At 42.3% G+C, this 11,205-nt stretch overlaps 1 protein-coding gene across 1 annotated transcript; it reads left to right on the top strand.

Moving 5' to 3' along the window:
• The first annotated feature begins 356 nt into the window (after positions 1 to 356).
• GLE1 (GLE1 RNA export mediator) lies at positions 357 to 11,189 on the top strand. Its single transcript, XM_055795001.1, has 16 exons — positions 357 to 511; positions 922 to 1,146; positions 2,172 to 2,297; positions 2,495 to 2,643; positions 2,978 to 3,038; positions 3,317 to 3,571; positions 4,378 to 4,606; positions 5,197 to 5,312; positions 5,497 to 5,566; positions 5,903 to 6,045; positions 6,919 to 7,109; positions 7,583 to 7,712; positions 8,055 to 8,159; positions 9,160 to 9,242; positions 9,411 to 9,474; positions 10,093 to 11,189. The coding sequence occupies exons 1-16, from the start codon at positions 416 to 418 to the stop codon at positions 10,159 to 10,161; spliced, it is 2,112 nt and encodes a 703-aa protein (XP_055650976.1). The 5' UTR covers positions 357 to 415; the 3' UTR covers positions 10,162 to 11,189.
• The last annotated feature ends 16 nt before the right edge of the window (positions 11,190 to 11,205 follow it).

Raw genomic sequence — 11,205 nt, 5'->3', positions numbered from 1 at the left:
CACCCCCCCTCGAAGCTGCCGGTGCAGGCAGCTGCCTGCCGGCCCCCTTGTTCCACGGGTGTTTCCACGTTTTCACAGATTCATTTATCCTGCGTCCCAGGACACAGGCTCCAGTGCAGGCTGGACTCCAGCCCGCCCCCCTTCCCGAAAATATACAAAATAAGGGAAGAGCGGTGAGACTGCCCGTGCTTCGCCGCCCGGCCCGTTTCCCCGCCGCAGCTGCCCGCGAGGCGCCCCTGGCGGAACTCGAACCTTGGCTCCTGGGGGAGGGGCCGCAACCCGCCTGCCCGCCAGGGGGCAGCCGCCGCCCTCATGGCCCGCTGCGCACGGGGCGCGAGGCGGGCCGGCCGTGCCCCGGAAGCGGAAGGGCGGGCTGGGGGTCAGTCCGTTGCCGACCGCGGCGGAGCGGGACGCCATGGAGACGCGGCAGCTCCGCTGGGATACCCTGGTGGCCCTGCGCACCTCTAGTAAGGGCCGGCTGAGCTACCGCCGCTGCTGGCTCCGCGATGAGGTGAGGGCTCGCTGCCGGGGGGCCCCAGGCCCGCGTGTGCTGTGGGCGGTGGGGGAGTCACGGTCCCGGCCCCCCGGGGCTGCCGATGGAGAAGCACCGGCCCCTTGGCGCTTGGGGCCTGAGATACCTGCCCCGGCCCGGTGCTGCCCCTGCCGCCCGCTCCGCCCCCGCGGGCCCCAGCCTGCCGGTCCGGGGGCTGCTGCCGGGGGAGGGCTGGGGCGCGGCACCGCGCTGTTCCTCAGCGGGAGCCCTGAGCGCGGCGTGAAGAGGCCGCAGCGGGAGCGGCTAAACATGGTCCCGAGCCGCGGTGGTAAAGCGCCTGCTGACCTGTGCGAGTGGCTTCAGCGCGGGTGAATGTGCCTTGGGTTCCTCCATACGTCTCGTATTCACAGGAAGCGTTTTCTCTGTAGGATGTCTTGGAAGGGTGCATGTCTCCTCTTGAGCTGTCCCCTTATGCTGGCTGGGTCCTAGACAGAGTGATTAAGCAAACAGCCCAAGAAATCACACCCTCCGAGAGTTCAACGCCTAAAAAATCCACTCCCCTTGCAAACCGGTCATCTTCTCTGGAGAAGGTCACGTCTGGCAGCTGCCAGGGCTCTCCCCTGCTTTCATCTACAGAGCTCAGTGAAACAAAGGTAGTTCTCTGACCAGAATCTGTATGGGAGCGGATAGAAGAAAAAAATGTACTAACTTGCTGCTATAATTATCTGATAAAGGCTGGTTTATGTTCTGTTAATCTGTGGGAAAAAATGTGCTTGGTTTCAACTTTTTGTAGGATAAACAGGTGATTATAAAAATGGCATTAACAAGATTTCCATAGAACAATGTTTCATAGTAGGCCAAAACCAAGCTTCCTTTTTCACCATAACTAAGGAAAATTTAGTTGGAGCTATAGAGTTCTATGGATTAGCAGCATGGGATTCATTCATTTCGAAGCATGAGGTCACAGAGTAGAGTCTGCTGAGTCACCCCCTTGGGTTCTCTGTAGTCTTTGAACAACTTAGGTTACAGCTCTCGTTTACAAGGCAGAAGGGTAGGAAGCTGTGCAAGGAGCGGTTGAGTTGTGGAGGTAATGAAGTTGATGAAGCACCTGAAAAGAAAACAAACGTCTGTTGCTGTGCATTAGATTATGACTTCATCACATAATAGTGATACTGAGCAGCAAGGTCTTGCATCATATTGGCCCCATTTAGACTTAAGATATTTTCCTCACAATACATTTCTTAACTTCTATCAGATCTTGCTTCATTATAACAGAGTCTGAAATGCCTCCTGAAGTACGATTATACTGAGTATAAACCTGTCTTGACTTCTTAATGTTAACATTCTCCAGTGAATGTTAAGAGAATGTGGAGAGTCTGCAGCCTTTCTAGGTAACAGCTTTTGTGAACGTCCTGTAGGCTCTTGGTATCTCTCCTCCCAGTTTTAGTGACTGGGAAAAGTAATTATCTCAACCTCATATATGTGCTGGAGGATATTCAAAATGGTGAGGCTACACTACTGGGGTATGTAACAACTCTAAAAAGTTATGTGTTGCTGGATTCTTTTGTCTGTTTCTCTAGAAATAGTATGCAGTTTAGGAGACTTGATTTACCTGGTTTCCTCTGAGTAGCTGATACTGTACTCAGCCACTGATTTTGCTTATATGCTGACCATGCAGGGGAATGAGGATCGTAGTTTTCTGGAAATGGATCAAGAAGTCTTACAAGCAGTTCTGCCATCTAAAGTTACAGAAGTTGAAGGCTGCATTCGAATGTACGAAGAGATGCACAGGTTGAAAGGAAAGGTAAAAAAAAAACCTCAGGGTGTGTGTGAATCACAGGAGAGCTACATAACTTACTGTTCTACTGCTTCTACCAGAGCACTGTTACATCAGGTTATTGTAAATGCTGGCCTACTTTGGGAAATTATTTTGTATTTTCTTCCGTCCAAATTCTGCTGGTTGCTGCATTATGGTGCGTCTGGCACCTCTGCAATCTGCAGGAAGAGTTAAGGCAACGGCAGGAGCAGCAAGAGCAGATGGTGAGGGCAGTGTATGACCTGGCAAGTGAACAGCTGAAGCGCTTTGATGAACTGAAGGAGCTAAAGCAGCATCAGGAATTCCAAGATTTGCAAGAAGTAATGGAGAAGAGGTGAGATTAGCTCTGGTATCCTTAAAATATTGTAGCATTTAATCAAAAAGTGAGGATTAATTTTTGTGCCTGACAATTCTGTGCTAGTTACTTGTGCTTGAAAATCTCATCTGCTGCTTTTCTTACATTAACTATCCTGTTTTTCTTGCCGTGTAGATCTCCAGCTACTGTTGGGGTTTCAGTTGTTAGAAAAAGGCTATGTTTGTGACAGTTAAAGTTCCTTTAGCTTGGCTCATTTTAAAAGTAACTTGCTGTGTGTTTGTATTTTATCTTGTTCATGTATTTTATCTTGTGTGTGTCTTGAATACAGTTTTTCTGTGTTTGTGTATTGTAGCTCAAAGGAGGCTCAGGGACAGCAAGAGAAGTTGAAGGAAGAACACCGACACAGAGCAAAGGTCTGAGACTTTTAAGAGTTGTCTTTCAACTTCAGTAAAAGACAGTGGGAACTGGAAAGACAATGGATTTATCTGTATTTACATGGTACCCCTAGAGTGAGAGTGTATTGTCTGATGCTGTCTTAGACACCTGCTACATTGTTGTGGGAATGCAGTAAGGGCACACGTGTTGTAGGAGCAGAAAGGACCTGTAAAGCCAGAGTTGTTAGACCAAGAAGGAGATTTAAAGCTGGAGTTATTTAAGTATTCTCTGTCCCTTTTGTCTCTTTTTACCTCAGGTATTAAACCTAAAACTGCGTGAGGCAGAGCAGCAGAGGCAGCGTCAGGAAGAGCTGGAGCGTTTGCGTAAGGAAGAGGGCCAGGAAAGACTGCGTCGCCTTTATTCCATCCAGGAGGAAGTGCTGCAGCTTAACCAGCAGATTGATCCCAATTATAGACACAAAGACTTGCCAAGAATTGATCTTTCTGCATACAGTAATCGTGGCAACCAAATCTGTGGGCTGGTGTCAGGACTCATCCGCACCACAAGCGAGGTAGAGGCTCTAGAGTTGTTCTTAACTTTGGCTGTTGTTCTTTCATAGAGCTTCCTGTATTTGTCTTCAAAGGCAGCTTGTTATGAGGCCATTAAATGAGATGTCACAGAAATGTTTTTAGGTATTTATTCTATAAAGCATCTAATTTAAAAGGAGGATTATTTTCTATGGCACTTTAGCTGTTCTCTTGAGAATGGCTTATAAAAATGCATGAGGATTTCTAGAGGAGAAAGATTCAACATTAAAATCCTGTAAACTCTTGATGCTGTCAGGTTCCTGATCATCATCAGGAGACAACCTGATGACAACCACATCATGTGAGACAACCACATGGGACAACCACAGAAGCAGAGTGGTTCATAAATTGTTAAATACTGAATGCGTTATGATTGTCCTATACTTGTAAGCCTTTTTACAGTATCTAGGTTTCCTTAAAATTTCTTTTTCTCTATATAAAGGTGGGATACAAACCTTGAAAAATAAAACACTATAAGGCTAGTTCTCTGTTCCAGCTTGTCAAGGCTTTGCATTGGGGTTCCCTTACACTTGTTAAAGTGTGTTCTTAAATCTTGTTGTCCAAGATCTTGTGAAATCTAGTCATGGACTACCGTTATTTACTACTGTTCTGACCAATATTACATACAAATAAAGGAGAACAAGGTATTTTCACCATAGAGGATAAAATGTGTAGTTGGTTCCCAGATTGTCTGAAGGTTAATGCTTCAAAAGGCTCCTTGCTCTTGCCATTCGTCTACAAATATGGAACAAAAGATTGATGCTGTACTGCCTCCTCTGTTTCTTGGCAGAGAGGTTTCCCTACTCAAGTGGATGTGGCCAATACTGAACGAGCACTGCAGGAGATGCGAGGGTTGATATCCAGCATGCAGCAGGAAATCGCTGCAGCCGTGGAAGAAAAAAGGAAGAGAGATGAAGAGGAAGAGAGACAAAAGCAGCAGGAGTTACTGAAAAAAGAGCAGATGAAGGCTCAGACTCCTGCCCCTGCACAGCAGTCAGGGGGAAAGAAGCAGAAGGAAGGTTGGTTAGGCTCCCCCTGCCGCTGCCTCCTGGCTGTTTCCCTCCTTACATGCTCTTTCTGCTGTTAAGCTGAATACTTCTTTGGAATCTTATTGTTGTGATGACATACCTGCTCAGAGAATTTACTTTAAGTGCAACTAGGACTGCTGGCAGGAAGCTTCAAATTAAACTGATGCAGGGTAAATTTATGACTGTATTAACTGGAGCAAAACCTGCTCTTCCTAGGCAGGACATTACGCCATGTATTTACTGAGTAACATTGTGCCTTCTAGAGAGTGTAGATGGGTCACGCATGGTATGACAAAACATACAAGGATAGAGCACGTAAATGGCTTCCTTCTTGAGAGTAAGTGAAATCCATGTATCCTGCATGTATAAGCTACTATGCTGAAGAAGAAGGACTCCTGTCTAGCTTAAAAACTTGTGGTTCACTTATGAACGTATCTTTCTAAACTAAATTCAGGGGAAAAAAGCACTCATGCAGCTCTTCATTCCTTGCAATTGTTTAAAAAAAATGTTTTCTTAAGGTTTTCTAGAGTTTTGGGTCTTTCTTAGTCTTCTGCTATTTTTTTTTCTTTTCCTAATATCAGGACTTCAAGTTAAGGCAGAAGAAAGTACTATGCAGTGGTACCAGCAGCTTCAAGATGCTGCTGAGCAGTGCATTGCTTCTTTCAGTGGACTCAGCAACTGCAAAGACAACAGTGAGGTATAAAATATGGTTAATACTGCTGAAGAGTGATTATCTTAATTTCTAGGGGAAATAGGACAGCTTTCATTTAGAAAAAGTCAATACTAACAGCAGCCTCTATTAAAAGTCTGCTCACCCAAACTATCATAGTAGTTTACTTGTCTGTAAAGGTTTTTAAATTGTCTGTCTGTTTGTTCTGCAGGTTAAGAAGATAAAAACAGAGTTGCAGAAAGCAGCTACAATCCCTGTGAGCCAGATCTCTAGAATAGCAGGTCAGGAAAATGCCAAGAACCCAACTCAACTGAAATGCCTTTTGCTGTAAAGATTGTAGTAGGACACAACACATACGATGTTTCTGTAATTATCTCTACAGCAGAAAGCTGTTACACATATAGTCCAGTTCTTCGCAGCAGTGTTTGCTTATGTTTTGAAGGTCTGGTGCTTCCCTCAGAGGCATCTTGTTTCATCATGATTAACTCAACATGCAGTTTGAGATGCCTTGCCCTCCAGGACGTAGGTCTAGTTCTTGTGAAGTTGATGTGGTCTGATTAAGACTTGTCTGCTCTTTCCTAATCTTCTGAATCCATACATTCCTTATACGTTTGCAGGCTCTCAGCTGAGGGAGATATTTGACAAGATCAATAACCTGCTCTCTGGAAAGTCTGTTCAGAGTGGAGGGCGAACTGTATCAGTGACTCAGCATCCACAGGGTCTGGATTTTGTTTATTACAAACTTGCGGAGAAATTTGTGGTGAGGAAATTTTCTCATTATTGGGGTGGCAAAGGTAGCTAGTGCTTCAGTAAGTTCTTTTGGACATTTTCCTCTGTCTTCAACTGCTAAGAACAAAACTACTAGGGGTTTAGCTTGCATATATTAATGTTCACGTTGATTAGAGAAAGTGCTTTGTGGATTAAAACAGGCAAAAGAACTTGGTTTCTCGTTTCTCTTCCCCTCCCATTCCCTATTTCCTCTGGGAGGAAGAACTATTTTAAGTTCTAGGCTGGCATGTTACGTATTCTGAACCAGTTAAGTACAGTGTTAGTGGAAAACAGGTTAATAGTCGGTTTATGATCTATCACAAAACTGTATGTATACTCAAAACTTCACATGTTGGCAGAATTGGGGACAAAAAAGAAAGCTGAGGACCAAGAGGCAAACTTCTGTCCCTGTTGTGTAGTTAGCACCTCCCAAGAAATGAAGTGTCATTGTTCAAGTTGCATTTTGAAGTTGGCAATATATTTTCTCTATTCTTTATTTGCTAAATTTGGGATGTTTGAAGCTTTCTTTTGTCCCTGCAGTGATAAATACGTGCAAAAAATAGCCCATGGAGTAAAACTGTGAACTGATTTGTAAACATTTGAAAATGATTGTTTGGAGTGAAAATATCTGTGCATCCTTGCGCTTTGTGCCTGTATTTGCTAACCCCTTCTTTCTGTCCTGAACCAAAATTTATTGTCATCCTCTGTGGGAGCTAGGGACATAAGGCTTTATCAGCTTTTCTGTGGTTAGCTTACATAGCCATAGAAAAATGAGGAACCTTTAGTAGAGGCTAACTACACAAAAAAGAGAATTTTTTTTGTCTGAGAAATGGGGTGGGGGCTGACTTTCTTTTCCCCGCTCCAGAATCAAGGAGAAGAAGAAGTAGCTTCTCACCATGATGCAGCTTTCCCAATTGCTGTGGTGGCTTCAGGAATCTGGGAATTACACCCTCGAGTAGGAGACCTCTTTTTAGCTCATCTGCACAAGAAGTGCCCCTATTCTGTGCCATTTTACCCTGCACTGAAAGAGGGGACTTCCATGGAAGAGTATCAGAGGTAAATGTATTACTGGACTTCTTCAGCATAAACACTGCAAGAGTGAAGACTGTATTCCTTCTCGTGAGTGAATTCCACTTTTCCCCATCTGTGATGACATAGGCACAGTGTTGTGCTGGCATAGCCTCTGGAGATTCATTCACAAGTGCGCAGCTCCCTGACCCTGTTTCCCAGGAGGATGCTGTGTCCTTCAGCTTTGGAAGTGCTCTGTTGCTTCTTCTTCCTTGTCCTTCTCAAAGAACAGTTGATAGCCATAGCTTGATTCGAGTTGAGATACCCAGTACAGAACCTAAATATTCTATGTGATATAAAATAGTGGAACATATGATCCAGAGGGTAATGATCAGCCTTTATGATAATTCTTGTATAGTTTTGGAGTATCCCTATTCTCAGTACAGTTGACTTTAAGTAAGCTGAGAACTCCAGTGAATGTGTTTTGCTGTACTGATACTGGAATGTCTTCTTATACTTAGAATGCTTGGATATCAAGTTAAGGATTCTAAAGTGGAAGAGCAAGATCATTTTCTGAAACGGATGTCAGGAATGATTCGTCTTTATGCTGCTATCATTCAGCTCCGGTGGCCTTATATAAACAAACAAGGGGTATGCGTGTATGGCATTATATTTAGAAACTTGTTACTATCCCAAGAGTCTATTAAACGTATTTGTAAACTGGAGTTGTAGTTAAAGTGTGCTGAACTTAAACCAGCTCATAATGTATTTGAAGGGAGATGGTTATAACCATAATCCACAAAGTGATGCACAGTAATTTGTAGTGTAGACCCTTACTTCCTTTTGTCATATTTTCATAATGATCAAGTCTTATGTTAGGCTATTACAAAGTAACTTTATAAAGGAGAAAGTTAAACAGAAGACTGCCTGTTTTGATAATAGCATTTTGCAAGTTATAAAACAAGTGGTGGGTAGCTTTTTGTTGCTTTATAGGCACATCCTCATGGGCTGAACAATGGATGGCGCTGGCTTGCTCAGATGTTGAACATGGAGCCTCTGGCAGATGTGACAGCTACACTTCTTTTTGATTTTCTGGAGGTAAGCAATGTGGAATACTGGTGGTTAAAGGGGTGTAAATTGGTAGCATTTTAATTTCAGAAGGGATTGCTGAGGTGATGTTCATTGTGATTTTAACAGCAGGGGTTTTTAACTTGTCCTTATTCCTTCAGAAAGGAATGTGAGTATTTCCACATTCTTGCAAATACATAGCTTTGGAGCTGAATGATTTAAAACCTGAAGTTTTCATACATGCAACTTCTGTTGTTGTAGTTGGTTTTGTTTAAGGTTCCTGGTATTTTAAAGATAGTCGCATGGTCCTATAAGAATAAGGTCTGCTAAGCACTTGGTATGAGTTTGTGCAATGCAGGGAGGTCCTGTGGCCCTGCCAGCTGAATTAATCCTGAAAAACTGGATAGGTTTTCCAGGCTGAAAAAACCAGGTCCTGATGTTTATTATTAGCATATCCTAAGATACAGGCCTATGCTGAATAAGAGCCAAAGTTAAAGGCTGGAGTCAGGGGAGACAAACACTGTGGAACACAAGCAGCTTCTGTGCTCATCAGGTGCCTTCTAAAGAGCTTCAAAAGCAGCAATGAGAAAGTAAAGTACAAAGTGAAATAACACCATGGGGATTCTGCTAGTAGTGGTGAAGTCTGGGCAACATTCATCCTATAAACTCACTGTATGAGGAAAGCTGATGAATCCACACTGCAGTCATCAAGATGAGGAAATGATCACAATATGTCCCAGCAAATGGTATTAGGGAAGGGTAGTATTTTCGGGGGGGAGACTGGAGTGAGAGGAAGAGTAACGTGACGCTAGTATCAGTGGCCACCTCACAGTCAACAAGAAAAACAGGTCACTGTGGTAGCAGGCATGGTGTTTAGAGGGTTTGCTTGTTTTATTGTAGATGCAGGTATATTACTTTAAATGTGTGGATAAAATATTAAGTGGTTGATGCTGAACGGGTTCACTGAAGTTGTCATGCTAGTCTGAAACGCAATTCTGGAATCTTGTCTTTGTGGATTTCTGTACTGTAGGTGTGTGGCAACGCTCTCATGAAACAGTATCAGGTTCAGTTCTGGAAAATGATGTTGCTTATCAGAGAAGAGTATTGCCCAAGGTATGATATCTGTGGCTAGGAATGTAAAATAATCCTTGTTTTTTACTTCATGTTTGCTCTTAAATAACTCGTCTGTCTCTTCCAATTTCTGCCATTAACCCCCACACCTACTTGTAAATCAAACCCAACTTTCTAAGTAGATTTTGAAACATGCTGTTTTCTCTGCAGAATTGAAGCAATTACGAGCTCTGGACAGATGGGCTCTTTAATGCGTTTCAAGCAATTCTTGGAGGTAAAGCAGTTTGGGGTTTTTCTTCGTTTTCAAGGGTTTGGAGGTTTTTTTCCCTTCATTCAATGTGTGCATCATTTTGATAATGAGGCTGGCGCTGCTTGCAGCATACGTGATAATCCAGACCTGTCACTGTGATGTAACCTGTCTTTTGTAACTTTTCAGTTACTGAATTACTTAATGATAGTTATGATGTCAAATATCTCACTTCTTTCCTACATTTAATTTTTCTTAGTGAAAATACATTTTAATTAGAAATTAAGTTCAGTGAGACTAGTTGCAGTGAGAGGAGATAGAGAGGTTGAGGAGGATTCTGCTGAGTCATTTCTATGAGCTGTTTTTTATTGGTTGTTTGCTTGTTATCTGTTGTCCTGATTAGATAAAAGAGGAAGTAAACACTTTGAACTGCCCTCTAGCATTTTTTTTTAGCATTGTATTTGGCATATTTTTTTAAGAAAGCTTGCAAAACTGTAAAATACTTGATTATTTAAATTGGTTTTTGAATGTTGACTTAGATTATGATATTAAAATATGATAGCTTCAGAGTTTATACTCTTAAATTCCTGAGACAAGATGGCAAATTAAGATACACATTGTACTTTGTCTTTCTCTCTCCACTAGGAATGTCTACAGAAGAAGGAAATTCCATTACCAAAAGGCGCTCTACAGCCTTCCTTTTGGAGAGCATAAATCAGTTTATATTTCCTTCCTCCTGGATGTCGGTGCTTTGTGACCTGGCTCCCTGTTTACATTTAAAGGAAGATGTTTTCTGGAGTCTAATGTTTAATTTGTCAAGATTTACATGGGTCAGAACAAACTCATGTTTTAATTTGTTGCAAGTAAAGGAAAATTATTCTTCGCTTTGGATTTTTGTAAATTTTTTAGGTATAGTAAACTATGGAAAATCAAGGAAGTTTCCTTGATGTGTTTAAACATGTGGAAGATGTTTTAAGCACAGTATCCATATGACCTCTGGGCTTCAGAGATTAAAGACCCCTGGACTGAAAATTTGCACATCACGTTCTGTTCATAGAGGGGGGCATACAGCTTTATGAAGTCTTAACAGAGTAATCAATCTCAAAAACTTACTGCTAGAACTTTATTTTTGTATTTATTACATCTGTCTTTTATAACGCAGTTTTAATTATGCTGATATACTTGCATCCTGTTTGTCTCAACAACATTGTAAAACTACAGTGAGACGGGTAAAAGGCATTTTGCCTGGCAAGTATTGACACCACTGTTGGATGTAGCTTGGCTCCAAGAGGCAGAGCTCTTGATGTAAGAGAGGTAGACTCACTGTTTTAAAAGGTTTTCATGGATAATAGTAACTTCAAGGGGGAAAGAGCAGAGTTCCTGGAACAACAGAAATTCTGTGTCCGTAATCCATCAGATGGATGGAAGCTAATAATCCATTTTCTTATTACAAAAAAAAAAAAAAAAGTGGCAAAACGGTGCGTTCATTCTAGCACTTTTGCTGGTGTTCTGCCATCATTTGAGGGGGATGAGGGGGAAACGGTATGCTTGGATTACCTAAGGTGCATTTTATAAGGGCTCCTTTTATGTTAATGGATTTCTTTCTTATTATGTTATGGTATTTTAAGTATCAAGTACTGTAATATTTGTACTAAGGGTGAATTATTCTGAGGACAGTTCATTCTAGAAATCTGTTTAAGTTAATATTAAAGTTTGATTATTTCTTTCTTACTAATCTGAAACTGATGCAGTTGCGCC

Source organism: Falco peregrinus, chromosome 1, assembly GCF_023634155.1.
Source record: "Falco peregrinus isolate bFalPer1 chromosome 1, bFalPer1.pri, whole genome shotgun sequence".
NCBI lineage: Eukaryota > Metazoa > Chordata > Aves > Falconiformes > Falconidae > Falco > Falco peregrinus.
This window is presented reverse-complemented; position numbering and strand designations above follow the sequence as displayed.